The sequence below is a fragment of the Myotis yumanensis genome, unplaced genomic scaffold (genome assembly GCF_028538775.1).
Source record: "Myotis yumanensis isolate MYYU_CA2020_CCGP unplaced genomic scaffold, mMyoYum1.0.hap1 SCAF_1, whole genome shotgun sequence".
Classification (NCBI taxonomy): Eukaryota; Metazoa; Chordata; class Mammalia; order Chiroptera; family Vespertilionidae; genus Myotis; species Myotis yumanensis.
The window spans coordinates 168910571-168930388 of record NW_027223752.1 but is presented as its reverse complement, the minus strand read 5'-3'; the positions used below and the strand labels follow the sequence as shown (position 1 = coordinate 168930388).

The 19818-nt window shown below is 43.4% G+C and overlaps 1 protein-coding gene across 13 annotated transcripts in view; it reads right to left on the bottom strand.

Annotated features, from left to right (window-relative positions):
- Positions 1–335: 335 nt before the first annotated feature.
- CELF2 (CUGBP Elav-like family member 2) overlaps positions 336–19818 on the bottom strand; it is an 862326-nt gene continuing 842843 nt past the window's right edge. For 6 of the 13 annotated variants that reach the window (XM_070391817.1, XM_070391760.1, XM_070391781.1 and 3 more), the window contains 4 exons: positions 18448–18483; positions 12912–13109; positions 8143–8286; positions 336–4834 (listed from right to left, as the gene is read on the bottom strand). In XM_070391817.1, coding sequence (XP_070247918.1) covers positions 4707–4834; positions 8143–8286; positions 12912–13109; positions 18448–18483 — 506 coding nt within the window. In that variant the 3' untranslated portion in view covers positions 336–4706. The remainder of the gene's footprint in view (positions 4835–8142; positions 8287–12911; positions 13110–18447; positions 18484–19818) is intronic. The other 7 variants (XM_070391740.1, XM_070391751.1, XM_070391803.1 and 4 more) reach the window with 3 other exon arrangements.

Sequence of the window (19818 nt, the reverse complement as noted above, 5' to 3'; positions counted from 1 at the left end):
ACACAAATACATTTTTTGTATGACATTATTCAAAAAGGTAATGAAACTACAGGTTTTTTTAAAAATTTTATTTCTTCTTGTTAATTAGCACTTAAGATAATAATAAAAACAACAGTAAAATGAGTCCAGAGTAGCACAAGCCAAAGAATTAGAACCCCTACGGTGAAAGAAAGATGAACTTGTTCCGCCTTAAGGACTGCCGTTGGATCACAATTCTCTAATTTAGTTTAAAAATGACTGTCCTCTACACTTGATTTTTAAAAAAGCAGTTTCGCTGTGTGTTTTCCTTCTGGCACAGGCCCTTGCACCCTTGCAGCTTTTCCCTTTTGTTATTAAAAGATAGAGTGACTAAAAGAACAACTTGTCTCTGAGGAGGGTTATCTTCTTAACAATGAAACATGCCAAAAATACCCCCAATAACCCAGGAAGAACAGACTTTCCCACTCTGTGTGTCTTAGTTGCCTGCAAAAATAAGAAACACTCAACTCAAAGTGCCCACCCTGAGCCTCTGGTCAGCTGCACTCCATTCCTCGGGGGGGAGGTGCAGGTGGGCGAAAAGAGAGGCGGGCAGGGGGAGGGCAGTTTGCTTCAGTGAAGAAATCAGAAAAAACGGTTTTGAGATCTCTGTAGAGACTGGTACATGAAGAGATTCAGAACGAATCTAAGAAGTTCAGATGGTGTTCTCTTGTGTTCCTATGCATGTATCTACACACCACCACATACTATACGCGAGAGAGACGTGTGTGATAACTTTTGTGTCAGCTGACTGCTGCAGGAAGTACAAAATAGCCCTCAAAGGACGAAGGAAGGCCCCAGCAGTAGTAAACACGTGTGAGGATAATACAAATCATGTCGTTATAAGTGCACGTGCCGTAAGAAGGAAACTTTTTTTTTTTTTTTTTTTTTGCATCATTAGAGGCTAGTCCTTTCCATCCCTGGGCTATCACATCCACACACAGATTAAACCAAGTGGGGTGGTGAGTGGGAAAAGGAGGAAGGACAGGGAGCCAGCAGTTTCTGAACTCCGTTAGAGACAAAGAAGCTTCCAGGGCCCGCTTTCAGGAGAGCAGGAGTTTGTATTGGGGCTGCTGGGAGGACACTGGGCTTTGTCAGGACAGCAAGGAGATCTGTTTACGTGAAGTAGAAGTCAAAGTAACATGGCACTTTAAAAAGTGGCAGCAGGAACTGATGCTAGGTATTTGGTCAGTAACTGGGATAGAGAACTGAGTTTTACTTAAGTGGTCAGTACATGCATTCAATTAAAAAATCAGACACGTATGAAGGGGAAAGGACTCTCAACTAACTCCAGACACCTTGCTTATCAGAGGTGCCCACGGAGTCAGAGAAATCCCCAGCACAATGGCTGATTAGAAATATTAATTAGGAGTATTTAGGAAACAAAAGCAAAAATGCCTCAAAAAACTACCCCATTACCACATCATTTATCTGGAAGGTATATGAAAAATCCTTAACTGGAACATACCACTACATCTGATCTCAATAGCATACAGAATTGAAGGTTTAGTTAGGTGCTGAATCTACCCACCATCCCTCTCAGAAGGTTTACGTAATAAACTGTTTTTAAACAGAAGGAATTCTAGCAGCACATTAAGAATTCTTTTTTTAAAAATGACCAGAAATAATCAGAAGTAAAAAAAAAAAAAAATGGTGAAGGGGGGAAAAAAGCAGAGAGGGTTAAAGATACTTATATATTTTTCCTGCAGATTTGCCTTGTGGAGTTTTTTCTTTTGGATCTCAACCAAGGATAAAAAAGTAGTAAAAACAAAAACAACTCAGAGAAGATATATGTAGGGGGGAAAAATCCAAATTAGAATCACCCCAAAACAAACTAAATGACAGTATAAAAGTTATCAACATTCCAGATAGCTCTGGGTAGAAAGGGTTAAAAGTTCAAAACTTTCTCACCTTAGAGGTTTCCATATATTATGAAGAAAATACATTGTGAGGTTGCCATCACAGCATTGATGTGCAGAGTGGTTAAAAAAGTGAGACATGGGCACTTATACAATGTCTTACAAAAAACATCATAGAGAAATAACAAACATTAACAACTTCAGGCAACAAGACCACAGGATAGCAAGTTAACAAACTTTTTAACCTCTTTTTTTTTCTGTTTTTTGTTTTTTAAATATTAGGGATTTATACAAAACACATAATAAAATACCCATGTTATCAAATTACTTCTCACAAGAAACACACTGAAGCTCTAGGAAGGAAGTACCTTTGGAATTTGGCACTATATATTTTCACTTTTTTTCTTTAAAAGAAAAAAAAATCACATTTTGCTGAACACAAACACATCTAAATAGTCCACAATAAAAAAAAAAAAAATGACATCAATGCTTTACAAGCCAACACAAAACTTATTCTGGAATAGTTTTTTTTCCCCCCCTCACATGAAATTTTTTTTTTTTTAAGCAAACAACTTTTTTTTTGAAATTCTTTTTTAAGTAAATCAATTCTAAACTTGTCTTATCAACAAAGAACATTAAGACCATAAGACTCATGATGAAACCACAACTTAATTCACAGAAGCACCAACGCAACACAGTTTACAGTAACCTTTCTCCTGTACATTGAAACAGTATAAAATATAGGTAATTTCATGTGCATTAAACCATGGATTGTCTAACTGTGAGTCAGTTCAGCAAAAGGTGACACAAATAGGTAGCATTTGCCCCAAAACAGGGTAAATATTTTTCTTATACTAATCTACAAAAAGTGGTTCTATATATATATCTTAATGAGAAAGTCAGCCACCTAAAATGGCCTTATCAAAAAACTTTACACTGCCTGAAAAATGTAAAAACTATTACAGACCTCTAGAGACTTAAAATCAGACAGTTTTTTTCTCAAACTGTTTTTGGAAGTAGTCTGTTAGAAACCAACATTCTGTGTCCCTGGACACATATTGCTATTGTTACCAGTGACCGGGAAGAATGCCAATCCCTGTATAATACTTTCAAGTCTGTTTTATGAAAAGAAAAAAAAAAAATAAGAAAAACATTTTGCCACAGGTTTTTTTCTATAATTATTTTTTCTAATAATAAATTTCAGTCTTGCATGAATGCAGCAATGTTTTTCACATTGACTTCCCAGAATTCATAGCTAGATGAGGTCACATGCAAATTTCAAAGGTCAAACTAGATCAAAGGTCAGTAGGAGAACCAAATATGATGTGAGGTCAGAAAGACATCAGAAACAATGACGGGACGATGAAACTTTTTTTTTTGAGACGCCACAGGGACATGCTAGGCAAACGGTGAACTAACAGGCATGAAGATGTCTAGGGAGAAAACAAGGGAGAGGAAAAAGTTACACAGAGTCTACGCAGCAGCAACAAAATCACTCTTCAGGGTGCAGGAGAAAAACTAATGCAAATCTTAGGTCATTAGGGAGTCTACTAGCCATCCACATAATTTGCATTTCTTAACAATCTTTATCACAGCACAATGGAACCCCAAGAGAATCCATCCGGAGAGGGAGAGGGGATGGATTCCCAGTGTTTTGGGGTGAGGGGCTGGCAAGGGACGGGGAGGATCCAGTTTCAACAAATGTAACATAAGGGGAAAGTCAGACAACTGAACTGTAAACTAGATAATGGAAGTTACAAACAAAATAATCAGACAGATACAAACAACAAGAGGATAAAGCATGAACTTCAGGCCTAGGGTTCAACGGTGAAAAAAAAAAACCCATTCCTAGAACGATTCCTTTAGAGACTACTTCAAAAGGATCTAACTAGCACAGAGAACTGCTCTTTAGGTACCCAATAAGTTAACAATAGGCAATAAATAACTTCCATTATTTCTGAGGCAGTAAAAATTTTGTACAAAAATAGAAATGCTTTTTTTACAAATAAAATTTACAGGCCTGTGGCTTTCTTTTTTATTTATGTATTATTTATGTATTATTTATTATTAAATTTATCTTTCAAGAAACATCAAGTATTTTCATTCATTGTTATTTTATTTTTAAACCCTGTAGCTTTAAGAAACAGATCTCTAAATCTTTTTTACATTAATCCTTTCTAAAAACTAAAATAAAACAATAACAAAATAGACAACCAGTGTAATAACCTGACCAATAAATGTCATGTTTCTTTGAACCCTAAAATAAATGCCTACTTATTAAAACAAACCAAATGTAGTGGAAAGACGTTTGTATTGTTTTAAGTGCTTCTCCTGGCTTTTCTCTTGCTCTAGGCCACCACCTTGACCTCTAAACAGCTGGTGCCCTCCTAGGGATAAACAGGGCAGGAGGGGGTGAATTCTCCAGGCAGTGCTCTCAGGGCACCAGGGGGTCTCTGAGTTAGAATTGCACATTAGCCTTTGTTTGCCTTTTAAATGATCAAGATGTCATTTATTTGTGTATGTATGTTTTCCTTTAAAAAAAAAAAAAAAGCGGAAAAAAAAAAAAGTGGAGATTCAAATTGCAAAACAAAGGAGAATACAGTGGCACAACTGGAGGAGTTTACTCATAGAAACAAGGTAGCCCAAGTTGAAATATGGCGAACTGGATTGGGGGTGGGAGGGGGAAATGGAGGCCTTATTGTAAAAATAACCGTCTCTCTTGGTAAAAGTTGGCAATGTGGTCCTCCTCTGCCTTCCCTGTGAGAACAGGCTGGCTCGTGGGACTTACCCTAAGAAAGCTAAAACAAGAGCAGGGAGCCTCTGGGGTTAGGATCAGTAAGGTTTGCTGTCGTTTTTGGAGCGCTTCAGCTGGACCTTCAAGCGTTTCATGCCAATCTGAAAGCCATTCATAGCCTGGATAGCAGCTTGTGCAGACACTGGATTGTCGTAGCTAACAAAACCTGGAAAACAGAAGGGGAAAGAAGGCAGAAATCAAGATGGAGAGGCGGTGCCTAGAGAAGGGGGGTCGGGGGCCCCCTGCACAGTGTAACTGCAATTGGTGGGTTACATGGGCCAATCCCATGGTGAACAGGGCATGTTTTAGGGGCAACATTGGAAATTGCCACTGAAAAGCAGTGAAAAAGCGAGCTGGATGGGTAATTGGGTTTGATGAGAAAACCCCTCTGCAGAAAGCTAATCTCCAACTCAGATGTTTGAGTAAATTTAGTCTCTTTGCTTACTGATTTCAGTTAAAACCACTTGTGTTTAAAGTCCCTTGGAATCCTTCTGCAAGAACCCCGGGAACGTAAGTGCTGCTCAGATAAGAAGTATAAACATGTGGGGCTGGGAGGGCCCAGAGGCTCCCATGTCCCAACCAGGTAGAGCCTAAATGGCAGGATACTTAAGGGAAGGGCCAGCTAACGGAGTGTGCTGCCCGACACCCCGGCCAGCTTTCATTCTAGTTCATCCATGTCACAGAGCCTACACCTGTTTGGCTACAGGATGGGTTCAGTGAGTTAACTCTAGAATAACTCACACTTGATTTTTAACATTGTAGAATTATTACTGAGAGGCACCTTGGCAACCAGGGGAAATGCTGGGCCTTTCTCCTTGTCTTAACTTCCATTTTCAAAGCTCCACTGAGTTCAACAGAATGGAAATTGCTGCCCTTGTATTCCCAGGAGTCTTGGAAAATAAACAGTCTAAACAGCTCAGGGCTTAACAACCATCCTAACATAGTTCCCAGAATCCTCTGTTTCAACACCGCCAAAAAAAAAAAAAAAAAAGAGAGAAAGGGCATGCTTTTGAAAAACTGATGATGCTCTGTAAAGATTAGGAAACAATTCTGATCATACAGTTTGTTCTAGCACCAGGGGGTGGGAGAGGGCAGGTGTGCTGGTGCCGCAATGGTTTCTTTAGTTAATGCCTATGCAAAAGTGTTGAGCTTGTATAGTCCCTACTTACTTTTGGTAGTGAAAGGAAGCTCTCATACTAATTGCATTTCGGTTCTGAACATCAGCTGTTCAGACGGTTCTGTATTAACACGTTAAGCGCCCAGTCTGTTTTGTCTTCTGGACGGAAAGTATAGTGTCAGTCACCGGTGACTGACAGGGCGCTTAATGTGTTAAGCTTCTCCATATACCTACTATTAAAGTTTAAAGTTAAAGAGAAAATTCCTTCACACACTAGAGGAGGAAGAAAAGGAAATAAATATATCTTGAGCAGAGTTCTTAGCTGACAAACATGAGTAGAAGGCAGGCTATATCACAAAATGGTGGTTAACATTTTTTGAAATCTAATTCCCAATAAATGTGATCTTGAATCTAAGACAATTGCTCAGATTTTCTCCTTGCCCTGTGAGTTTTCATCAGGAAGTAGCAAGATGATTGAAGAATGGGAATGGGTCAAGGGTGGAATGGATAACAAAACCTGGCCAAGAGGTTAGGATGAAAAATAGGGTCCTACCTGATGACTACCAAACCTGGTTCCCCAAGAAATTAAACTGACCCACTGAGAAACCTCGGTATGGGATGCTATGTCTTTTAATAAAAATTGAAAACACCGTCCATTATACTAATATAATTGTCTGCTGATACTCATTTCTATAACTTGCATTATTATGAACACACTGGTTAAGTAGCTTGTGGGCTGTGACATAAGCTCTTTTAAAAGCAGTATTTTCTCAAAATCAAACCACGAAGCTCAATCCCTTTCCAATCTCCAGATGAACCCGGGATATTGTTTGGTGGCGAGGAATCTAAAAGTCTGGCTCAAACCTGTGTAGGGAAGCTCCCAAAGGTAAGCTCGTTATGAAACTCACCCTGTGTAACAACTCACTTCCATTTCCCGGTCTCCTGAACCATTACAGGGTTCACACGCTTGCCGCGTGGTGTAATGGGTTCAGGCTGACAGCCTTCCACTTGGGTAAAAACTGACTGAAGTGGTTGACATACTAATTCCCCTAACAACAGAAGCTTCAGACCTTCCTGGGCAGTAGCACAGAGATTAGAAAGATGCTATGATAACGGAGATTTAGAAGCCAAAGCATTCTGGTTGCCCATTATTAGTTGGCCAGATACTAAGTTTTGAGTTTTGGCTGTCTGAGAACCCCCAACCTTTGGAGTTTGTCTTTATACCATAGAATATTATTTGTATTTCCACTGGCCCATAGGTATTCTACTTTATATTATGTTCCTGTTAATACCTACTACCAACACGAATTAGTTAATTGGAGGGGTGACTCAAGCTAATGTTCTTTCTCAAACTGGGCCAGAACTTCTCACGTGAGTAATAGAGACTCTGAACATTCTGGCCTCTAACTCCTCTGGGGACTACAAGGATTTGAAAAAAAGGAAACAAGCAATAATGTAATGAGTGCTCTCCTCCTGGTGTGAAACATTAGTGCCTCCCTCTCTCGGGGCAAAAACTGCCTGGGGAGGCAAAGTCCTGGCTGCCTGAGGACAGAGGGCATGGCAGCCAGCCGCCAGGAGCTGAGTCTCCCCATGTCCTCAGTGCCGGCGCCTGCATGCTCTGCATCCGCCCAGGCAGTGTCTGCAGATCCCGGCATCCCGACTTCTGGCTCCAGAATCCCAGCACAACACGGTGCTTCCTGTGATCACGAGCACCGTCAGCCAGCCCCCCACCCCTGTGCTGCTGTTGCCGCACGTGAGGGCGGCCGGAGCACTCGGCTCCTGGGACGAGGTGTGTACTCCTGTGCACAGAACTGAGGTGCAGAACAGCAGGCCCCGGTGCAGTGTCACCTGCATCCACAGCGGCTCAGTGACATCGCACCTGGCAGGGCGAGGAACTAGTAGTAAGGTGGCCACAGTGCCATTCTGTCCCAGGACAGCCTAAACTGCAAGTCATTAACGTATTCCCACCGGGCAGAGTTTGTGGTTCAGTCTATGAGGTTTAAAGAAACTGCTGTTGCTCTGCAATGACCAACTAGTAGACACATGTAGCAAGATATACCCATAGTACAGTATACAACATTACCTGAGGTATGGGCATTTGTTTACTTTCCTAGATCCTTCCTCTTTCTACAGCCCTTCTCTCTCTCTCTCTCTCTCTCTCTTTCTGCTATGTCTCTCTCTCTCTAATGAAATAACTTTTCCAACTCTGCTTACATGGATCCAGAGACCCAGAAAACACCACCACACAGGGAAGGCTCTATCCTGACTTCTAATGTATTTGCCATTTACACCTTCCTTCCCATGACTCCTCACTTGGGGGTGTGCTGTAATGGTCTAGCTTGGTTTCTTTTGCATACCAAAGCACTTGCTCAGATTGGTCTGTTTGTCAATGAAGACTTTAGCAGAGATAACATTTCCAAAAGGCATGAACATCTGCAGAATGTCCTGGTCTCCAAACTCCTGTGGAAGGTGGTAAATAAAGAGGTTTGCACCCTCTGGACCTAAAGAGGAAACAAAAATCAGAGTAAGGTATTCTTCGCTTCTTAGTTCCCACCGCCTCCTCTTAGGAGTGCCTTCATAACAGGCAGGCTAAGCATTCGCTTTCCCTCATGCTGAAAGAGTACGGAATGGATGGGTGAAATATCATGTGCTGATGTGTCTTTTAGGAAAGCAGACATCCTCCAGCTTTTCATCACTTCCTCAGAAATGCTGGTTAAGAATAGCTTCTTTTTCACTGATAATCTTCTGTGGGTCACATTTTCTTACTGCACATGAGCAATATTTCAATCCCTTCATAGGGTGAAGGTGGCAGACATGGATAGAGGGGGGGAGGAGAACACAGGCACGGGTTTTGCTTGGGTGGCCGTGTTTGGCTCTATGTATAGAGTGTCTCTCAGGGGAGAGAGTGTCCTGTGCATTCTAAGCAAATTGCAGCAATTGAGAATAATGGATATAGCAGTAATGCTGCTTGGATTTCTCAATCATTTACCTAATTATCCATCCAGTTTTGATTTGCCAAATCTCTTAACACACAGTCTAATAATCATCTTTATTAGAAATGACTGGCAATGAGTCAAGGCAGGGAAAAATAGGTAGCTAGAGTTTCACAACTGTGATAGGAATTATACCACTGGGAATTGGCCTTGGAAATGAATGCATGAATTGCAGCAGTGAGTCAAAGACTAAGCTAAGCCAGGCTCTTCACTCTCAACTACCACTTCCTACAAATACAAGAAACAATGGCAGCGTGAGGAAGACGTGAGCTGTACTGGCTGGAGAGGTTCTTTCCATTTCATTCTCCCACCTCTCTAGCTGCCTACACAAAAACTATCTGAAGGTTAAAAGGAGCAAAAGAGGAGAAAGGAGAGAATCCAAATGATCTGATAGAAGGTAATTATCTTCTAATATATAATAGGCAAGAACGCTTTCCAGCTCAAAGGGTGCTGGGGCTAGTGGCACATTCTTTCCCAGAGGGTCTGGAGAGGCCCCAAGTGGGATGCCTCTAGTCATGGTGTCTGGGAGGGAAGGGAGTTCATAAAATTGGTGAAGTAACCTCTGCAGTTGGTTCACGGAACCTTAACTGGCATTCCCAGGAGAGGACCCAGGACTGGCGGCCCCACTGAGAAGCCCAGGGAATAGGCTGCAGTGGGGGAGCGAGTCCATGGGAATGAGTCAAAGAAATATAAATGGGGTAAAAGAACTCTGTACAAAAAAAAAAAAGGAATGAATATCAAAGAAAAGTTAAACCAGTTTCTTTCTACAAAAAAATTTCATAAAGTGGGTGTTCTAACAAAGGAGCTTTTCGTTGGAAAACTTCTTGAAGCACATTTCTGAAGCTGGACACGAGAACTTCTTTCTTAAGTGTCAGCGTGACCAGTTTACCTGCGGCATCACTCACATTTCCAGGGACACATCCCCCCAGGGCAAGAGAGGCAGTCTGGGTGTGAAGGGACACAGCTGCAGGCTTTGATCCCCAAATGTTTCCTGGGTTAAGAAAACTCTTAAAAATGCAAACTGTGAATAGATGTAGAACCAAAACACTGGAAAAGGATGTTCTGAATGCACTCTGCCACACCCAGCCTTTGCAGTGTACATACGGGCAAATCTGGATGTTCCTTTCAAATAAAAGACCCAAACTCACAAATGAGGACTAATGGTACCTAATCTGAATTGTGAGGTCATCTCACCTCCTGAAGCTTGGGGAGAAAAGTGCAAATTTACTGTCTATGTGGACAATCCTGGCATGCTAGGCTGCGCTAGAGTCTGAATGTGTCTCTTCCTGCCAGAAAGGGGCCCAAGGAAAAAATGAAGACAGGTCAACCCAAGGAGGCTTGTCTTCTTTAGTCATCACTTTCTCAAAAGTGCCACCATCTCCTACTACAGACCCCCCCACCCCATTTTTTCCCATCAACACTGTTAACACTAAAATGAAAAAAAAAAAAGTTGACAACAAGGAAAACCTCTCTGGGTGCAAGAAAGGCAGCTACTGCCATAGATGCCAATGGTCAATAACCAAAGATTTTTTTTTGTGAGTGTTATATATAATGTTGCTCTCAGGTGGTTGTCATTCATGTTTGTGGTTCTCACAGGGCACTTCTATAAAGCCCTGGGGGTTTCTATCAGACCACTGGCTTTCTGTTGGGTGTCAGAAGTGCTTCCTACTGTGTGTGTGTGTGTGTGTGTGTGTGTGTGTGTGTGAGATTTGCCTCCTGCAAGCTTGGGAAGGTATGAAAGAGGCCAGAGGGTATTTAGGTGGGAAAGGTGGTCAGCTTTTCTGGATTTAGATCAAGAGGGATGCCATAACCCTTCAGAAGATTTTAAACCATATGCTGCACATATGCTATACATGTGATCCTGTGGGCTAACATGCACCAGGGCACACGACTAAACATCAAGCTGACTTTCAACTCTCCTGAAAAAAGGACAGAACCATGTAGTAGCAAATCTAAAACTCTATGTAATGAGATTTTTTTCCTTCCCATTATAACTTGCCTTTTGCATTATATTTTAGTTAAACTAATATTAAGATGGTTTATAATTCTTGAGTTCACGTTAGCTAGGAGAGAAGAGGATGATCAGAAGGTATGAAAAGATGAGAAGTGATTAAAAATAACTACAAAAAACACCATCAACAAAAAAATAGAAAACCCTACACCATGCCACTGGTAGCCTAAATACCTAAATATATGTAATTTGCATTTGGCAACCATCATTTCGAACTATTTTACATTAATCCCAGAGGGTTTGCTACTGTACAAGCAATCCTGACGACTCAAAGTAGGGACTACATTTGGGGCAGGGCTGGGGTAAAGCAGCTGAGGAGATGTTATTTCAGGGCCCAGACTTTATCCTTAACCCACGAGGTTTTGAGTCTTCTGGTGACATTTTCCCAGCAACGTAGGGTCTACAGTTTACTGAGAGACGCGGCTGGGTAATGGAGGGGTAACCACAACGCCAGTGGGGGGACTGGCTTTCACGGTCTCTTCTGAGGAAGTCATTACCTTACAGGACCTCCTGCTGCCCTTATTTGTCACCATTGTAGTCAGACTCCAGACAAAGGGACCTCAAAATGAGTTTTTCTCCGTGAAGCTGTGTATTTATGACATAGCATCTCCACACACCTGGGGAAATAGTTGTCTGAACAGCTGTGTGTGTGTTAAAAAATCTACAATAGCAGCCACAACTAGGAGTACAGAGAACGTTGAAATAATGAAAGGTAACTTAGATTTTCACAAATCTTTTATTTTAAACAATCTGTTATTTATAATAGACACCCCGCCCTTTTTTTTTTTTTTACATATGAGTATCTTTAAAACTGTGTCCCCTTTAAAATTCACAACTTTTTAAAGTAAGACTATTCTATTTCTTTATGATAGAATGCCATGTTTAAAGTCGAAGTAATTAGACAAAACCAGTTTGGAATTATGGGGTGAGGGTAAAGGAGAAGGGAAAGAAACTTTAAAAAAACGTCCACAGTATTTCTCCATTCTAGCTTCTTATTCTAGACTAGAGGCCCGGTGCATGACATTCGTGCACTGGGGAGGGGGTCCCTCAGCCTGGCCTGCACGTTCTCGCAGTCCGGGACCCCTCACTCCTTACCGCCCACTGGCTCACTGCTTCTCAGCGCTGCCGCGGAGGCGGGGGAGACTCCCGCTTCTGCCGCTGCGCTCGCCAGCCCGGTTTCTGACTGAGCAGTGCTCCCCCTGTGGGAGCGCACTGACCACCAGGGGGCAGCTCCTGCATTGAGCGTCTGCCCCCTGGTGGTCAGTGCACATCATAGCGACCGGTCATTCTGGTTGTTTGGCGTTTGGTCGATTTGCATATTAGGGTTTTATTATATAGGATTCTTAACAAGTCAGAAAGTGAATAAATGCAATGTTGAAGATTCTGCTTTTAAAACAACTCCAATTAAGGAAGAAGAAACCAAAAGGAAGGAAGAAAAAGAGACAAGCTCTTACTATTTTTCAACTAGCTCATTAACTATTTTATAATTAGCCTTAATTTATTCTGAACTTTAACTTCCTGGCATTCATTTTACTTTACTGGCAGGGAAGCAAGGTAATCAATCACTTAATTTGCTTTCCCAGAAGACCCCCAATTAAAGATATAGAGTCGATCCCAACAGTGGATTTATCATTAACCTGGAAACCACCGCCTACTCCTAGTAAGAGCATGTGTGGCTGAGAACCTAGGACTGGCTGGACAGTGCTCCACCCACAGGACTGGAGCGCTTCATCCTGCCCACTGAGGAAGAGTTTCGTGTAAGGGGGGAAGTAATGCTGGTTTGGGAGAGGGGGTTCCTGGCAATTTTTGATGGCAGCAACTACTAAGTAATTGTGTATAAACACACAGTGGGTGAGAAATCCATCTTAAGAAGTAGATGAAACGTTAAATCAAAAGATAAAAGAAATATAAGACTGAACAGGAAAGAAGATCAAAACAAATGGTTTAGGTTTGTCAGGTTTCTTGAAAAAAAAAAAAAAAGACACAAATAACAGAAATAAAACAATGGCTTTCTCTATGATACTGGCTCAGTCTAATGTCTTTGAAAACATGCTGTGAAGGTGAATGCTGCCCATTGGGCTGGCCACACCAGGCCATGCCCTGGGCCGAGGGCGGCACGTACCTTCCTTCTGGCTGCCCGCTGCGCTCTGCTGCTGCAGCAAGCTCTGGCTGTACAGAGTGGGCAGTGCCGCGGCTGCGTACTGCTGAATCCCTGAGTAGGCCTGGGTGAGGGCGTCCATGGTGCCTGCTGTGCCATTCGTCAAGCCCGTGGCGCCAAGTCCTCCATTCAGAGCCGCCATACCTGAGAGCATTTGAGCAACTTTACAAAAAACCCAACAATAGAGAAGAGAAATAGCACTTTTCATTAGTGCTTTCCAAAGGAAGTTAGAGAATCATTTGACACAATACAACAGCAAGAGCATGCAGCTAGCACACCAACGAAACCAACATGAAATTAAAATGAAACTATGAAGTCACAGCTCACAATAACGGTAAAAACACAAACAAACAACAACAGGAAACAAACCCCCCCCCCCCTGAGCAATGATGTCCCTCTCTCCCTAGGCCGGTGATCAACGTTCACTGTTGTGCTACAGTGACACAGCACATGTTAATTCCATGCAGGGTGCTACTGGCAAGTACTGGGGTTATCTTTTTGAAATAAAACCTCTGCTTCTTAGAGCTTAGAAGCAGGTAAAAAAATATTACTGGTAGAGACCTGAAACATCTGTACACTTAAATGCATTTACTGTGCTCTTTGAGGACCAGGAGGTTGAGGAGAGAAGGAAGAAATACAACTTTTCTCCTGTCAGCTGTCTGGTGAGGAAGTGCCACAGAAGACAAGCTCTGTACTCAGTACACCAGTGGGTTGGCAGTTCCGTGAACTGACTTTCCTGAACAGCAGGAGAGAGCAGTCAGGGCTAGGAGCCTAGGAATAGGCTGGCTGAGGAAGAACTAAGGCACAGGAAAGAGTGCAGGCCCTTCCCCTCACTGCAGAGACTGAAGCTGCTTATTCCGGGATGAGAGGCGAGACGTGGAATGGGGCTGTTTGTTTTTAGCAGCACATAGACAGACAGAATATGCACACACGAATATGAGCCAGTGCCCATGTAACTGGGGCTTCTGCCAAGGAAAAGAGCTTCTGTGTCACGTTTTTCAGTCAACTGAAGTGGCACCGTGTCCGCAGGCTGGTTCTTGGCTAGTCACCGATGTGAACTGGAGGCTGGCCAGCACCCTTTTTCATTTTTTCTCCTTGTATCCTGGCTGCTCTTTTGCTCTATTATAGTTGCTGACTGTGTCATATTTTCCCTGAATACTGAGTCAAAACAAGCAAGACTTTATAGAGTGTTAACTTTCATATGAACTCAGGAAATGGAAGAGGTGACATCATAATTGCCTCTAGTTCCTTTTACGATTAATACTATTTTTTTAAGGATCTGTTTCTGGGAAGAACTCACTGAAAACAATGAAAACCTTAAAGGAATTAGGGCTATTGATTAAGGCTATGAAACAGCAAAGACGACTGTGAAAAAAGTTGGTAAGAAGTCCAGTGAGAACAGAGAACTAAGATAAGGAATGTTTAGAAATTATATAGAGGAATCCAAGGCCAGCATCACCTTGACACTCCCGTCAGAGCTTTTTCCTGCCACCCCCGGGAAGCAGAGGTGGGGAATATTCTCCTTACTCCACAGAAGTTGGTTATCTTTTCCACTTCATCTCTTCAAGGAAAAGAACTACATGCAAGATATGAATGAGACCACCGCTTCACAGCAGAGGAATCTCATAGTGTCTCAGGTCTGGTATTCTTCCTGGGGGCTTGAGGAGACAGAACTGGGCTCTGGGTGATGTCACCAAGTACAGACAGGACTGGGGTGGGTGGAGTGGCCAGGAGAGCCCGAAAGAAATGAGAATGGAACAAGCCTACTGAAAAGGAAGTCAAGCAGATCTAGAATGTGAACAAAGCTAAAAAGCTGTGGCCAGCAGAGGTCCTGCTCACTCTGCTTTAAATTTCTTATGAGGGAGTTTACTCTCTCTCTCTTTTTTTTTCTTTTCTTTTTTGGTCAGGCAAGTTAGTGCTAAGAGCTTGGAAACAGTTTGTCCTCTTCATTAAACAGTCCCTCAGACAACAACTAATCACAGGTACCCCACTGCCTCTTGTCTTCTCTATCCCTGCTATTCCTATGGCTGCTCAAGGGCTGGGGAGTAATTTCTCGTTTCCTCTTTGGTCTTATTTCATCCTCACCTGCCGGTATTTGTGTGAATGCAAAGAAACACCAGTGTTGCTTTTCTGAGAGGTGAGAGGAGGCTGTAAAATAATTCGAGCAGAGCTGCGCACAGCTGGTAAGCGCTGCTGGTTTCATTTTTGTCAGGCTGCAAATAGGTGCTAGGGATACAGACAGACGGGCATGTCATGGGCTAAGCCCTCCAGGAAGTCAAGCTCCTGTGTGGGTGGGAAGAAATTCTAGGAGGGAACAGCCACTTGCCACTCCACTTACACCCCAAGGGTCTAGGTGTGCCTCGCAGCCTACAGAGCTGTGTGGAACGCAGCGACCTGACAAGTAGGGGCTGCACACAGAAGCTCCACTACAGAGCATGTCTCCGAGTTCCCCCGACATCCACGGGGTGGTTGAAAGCACTACCCGTCCATGGTGCCTTGCCTGCTCAGGGATCCTGAGCTCTCAGGCCTCCATGTATCACCGTGTGGGAGTGCCTTCCCGTGCGTGATTTGTAGTCTTTGCGACACGGCTTCTAGACACACAGGTGGGATTTACTGGGCACGGTCACTGGTGCCCTGCCTCCCTTCCTGCCTGGGACATGCCCTTGCTGCTGGCCAGGTCAGGTGAATTATCTGCTGCCTCTCTCCCCCTGTTGCTGTTTCCCCTTCGGAAACACAGAAGCAGCACGCACTTCGTGCTCCTGAAAGGCTGGGCTGTGTTTCAGGACTGGAGTCCTTGTGTGGCTTGCAGCTCCGGCCAGTGACCTTTCAGCCTCCTCCTCACACTCTGCCTGCCCACACCCCACAGTGGTTGGCTGTGTTTCTGGACTCGACCTCAGGGCAAATTTGCTTTCTGAAGGTTTCTGCTTATTTCAGCTGATTCCGTGTGTGTGGAGACAGGCAGGGCTGGCCTCACCTGCCGGGTGGGGGAGGGAGGTAGCAGAAGAGGCACAAGTAAAAGGGGTGTTGATGCCAAAGAGGGGACTAGTCAGGGCCTCTGCAGCTTTCCTCCATGGTATAACCATCCTTTTGAACAAAAAATAGGGATACACATTCTAACAAATAGAAATGCATTGAGAATATTTAAAATAAAAACTGGGAAGTTCTGTTGTATTTGCTAAAACCCAAGGCAGAGTAGGTAACTGATTACCTGGTAGAATTTGAAGGAACATCAAAGGAAGATTTCAACCTCTCAGAGTTGTTCCTATGAGTTATCTAATGTTATTCTATATGAAATAGTCATATCAAAGATAACACTGGCCAATTGAGCTGCTGGGCTCTGATTACATCTAAAAACTTGGGCAGCAGAAACAGGTTGGAAGAAGGTTAAGTTGAATAAAATGCTTTTCCCCTTAAAAGAATAGGGCTTTTCTTTGAAAAGGCCAAATGGATCGGTCATTTCATCCCATTTAATCCGGTTCCCATGGAAGGCGCTTGGATGCGAAGGCTGGGGCAGAATGACAGGTGTGGCAAGCTCCCCCAAGGAAAGCCTTTGCAAATGCCCTGTCAATAAAGTTAGTGTGTATCTTGACTATAAGTACTTTAAACTTAATTGCCCTCCAAGGTTCTCACTCGATGGAGACCTAAGGAACGGTGAGATTACTGAGTAAATCTGTGAAAATGGGAGAGGGCCCACCATAAATAGGAGCATGAACATTTCTGTGGCCGCTAGGAAGGTGGCACTGAAATGCAGGATCAGAGGCAGAGCCCCATGAGCGAACCACAGTTATTTCCAAGCCACTCTGCTAAGTTTCATACCAAACAAAAATAGAGCAAAAGTGAGGAATGTATGAACATAGATCTGAAGTTTCGTTACTGAGGTAAGCTTCCTTGGTGTAGCTAAAGCATATCCCTCTAAACTGTAAGCTGGTAATGAGAACTTAAGTATGAAGTATCTAGAACCAGGGCAGATGAGCGTAAATATGCACAATTAGTGGCATTCATATGTATGCTCGTGTTAATATGGTCACAAGTGTGTGTGAGGTTGTATGTGCTTGTGTATGTATCTAACTACATATATCTTTGTATATTCCAATGATATAGATTAAAACAGTCATTTCACGATGCAAATAACAGGTGACAAAGCCACAATAATAATAATATGCCCAAAGCATCTTCTCTTTTCTCTCCTTTAAAAGAATATTTCCATAAATACTATTCACTAGGCATTTGTGGCTGGTTATATCAGACCATTCTAATTTTAAGCACTCTTTGGATAAGCCATTTGGAAGGCTTAATGCCATTTTTTTTAAAAAGGAAAAATACATTTAAAAGCACAAAACCAGATACAGATTCTTGGGTGGACATATGGGCAAAAAGATTTTCACCTTAGTTTAGATATGAACATACGAAACATGCCTGGGGAACCCTCAAATAATCCACAAGTGAGCCCAGTTAGTGAATCACCCACACTCCTTACTTCTGATCTGGACAATTTCGGCTTGCAGCTTCACTGTACTGTACTGTTTCCCCACCCCTCCGTTCATGGATGCATAAAGGAAGGGAAAGGAGGTCAAGCTCAGTTCAATTTAGCTACTCGGCTACTAACCAAGACTTTACTCAAGGGGGAGGTGAGAGGCCTCTGGCAGGGAAGAGGGTAAAATTTACACTAAGATGAGTGTGGGAATGAACTGTGGATTCCATCTACCTACTTCTTGGCTCCTTTGTCCATGGAAAAGAGTTGGCTCTTTGATAGGGAAGCTGAGGCCAACTATTTTAGAAGCTGCCTCTGTCCAGGTAGCTGTTTCTTGACTACCTGCTTGGAGAATTATTCGGTAGGACAGGTAGCACCATACTATCTGTTGAGGGAGAATGGTCTGAAAGGGGACACTCTGCATATATTAGAAGGTTTTCTCTTTGTATTTGAGACAAGAAGCAAATATTAGCTCCCAGCCATTGTTGGGATTGTTCAATAGCCCTGCACTAGTAACATTCCCCAAATCAGAAAGAACGTATTTCTGTTTTATCAGGATTTTTGGTTTAATTAAACATTCTCCTGGTTCATCCTTTCTGGTAGGGGTTGTTTGAAACTAGACACATTCTTCATTTCCCATGAGCTACACACACTTACATTAACCCAATGGCAAAGAATTAAAAACAACAACTGAAGCCTGTTGTCCTTGCCAGAAGCAAAATTTGTACAACACAGATCCCACACAAGACCTAGTCACAGATTCTCTGCCATGTAACAGAGGCCCTCTCTAGCCCCTGGTAACGATGGGGAATGCCAGCAGGTACAACACAACAGGATGGAGAGAGGCAGACACACGGATGGAAGGACGACACAGTATCATGAGCACGTGCTGAGGAGGACAGCCACTCCCACTGGCCTGTTACTTTGCAGACCAAGGACAGGCAGGCGATCAAATCAAAGTCCTTGTTTTAGGGGAACTAGGTCCTGGGGCAAGAGAAGCAGCATGAAGGGCTGTGTGCGAACACACACCTGCAACCGAGGGCAAGGACAAGTGGGCTGGAGCGTCTGCAGAACAAGGTCAGAAACAGGAGTCAAGGCACTGAGGGCTCCTGACGGGGCGCCGGAGGCAGCTTTACTGGAATAAAACATTGTGCTGCCGCACGGTTGCCACCTCATACACTATTTGCTCATCGAGAGCCATCGTATCTGGGAGGAAACATGTTTCTCATTTCTTCCATTTTGGGCCCCTGGTCAGATAAAACTCAGTTCATGTTTTTGTTTGTCTTTCCCAGAGCATCTGAGTAAAATGATTTAGTAAAACCTGAATATTTCCTCCCTCTAAATATATGATTAATTTTCTTATCGGGATTATAACGGCCTTCATTTGGATGAGTTCTGGGTTCCCTTTTCACCAAATAAATTGCAAGGTATTCTTTTTGAGCTTTGATAGTATAGACTCACTGGGATTTTTATTTCTTGCCTTTTTAACAAAATCGTACTGCCCGATCACCCTTGAAAAAACAGTTCATTTATTGAATCATGGCTTAAAACAGGGCAACTTTCTGCTTGGGCTGCACGGTGGGTAACCAGATCCCCAAATCGGGATCTTTGGGCTGTCATGGAACTGCTGGGCGTGGTTGCTCTCAGGCACCCAGCGGGGACCAGACTGAGGGAAAGACAAACACGGTGCCCCTCTGTGGGCTCAGGGCTGTTGCCCAGTGCAGGAGCCAACGCCAAGCATGAGCCTGCAATGTGCGGATCTGCTGGTGGGTACTGTGCCCCCAGGTCTGAAGTGCCGAGTGGATAAGCTACGTAGCACAGAGACCAGAGTTCGTGGGTGAGTCTCTCCGGCTCAGAACTGTGATTCTGTAAGAGTCTGCCTCAACCTGTGGGGGAAGAACAACAGCCCTTTGGAGCTGCGCTGCTCAGTAACCAGCCCGTGAGGCTTCATAAGACTCCAGACCACGTTCGTATGCAGCGGCTCCTCTCCACTCAGCTGGACTTCCTTCGTTCCAAGGCCCCGCTTCCCCTCTAGATAACTGGCAAGAATCTTTGGGGTTTAGAGCTGGAGGGCACCTTTAAGATCATCTGATCCAGAACTCAATTGTCAAATGGGAAAATGAAGCTCAGAGCAGGGCAGTGATTTGCCTAAGATCCTGCAAGTAATTGCTACCAGATTCGGAGCAGGACCCATGCGTCCTGATTTCTGGTCCATCAATTTTTCTATTATTAGCACACTGCCTCTCAGAAGAACAGAACAAATCCCAAACCCAACCAAACCCTCGAAACCTACACATGTCTGCCAACCCCAGAAACGTATAGATGGATACGCATACACTGCATATTATTAGAAGGGACGGGGTGGGGGTGGGGGTGGTGAGGGGTAGGGTGTTTTTTGGC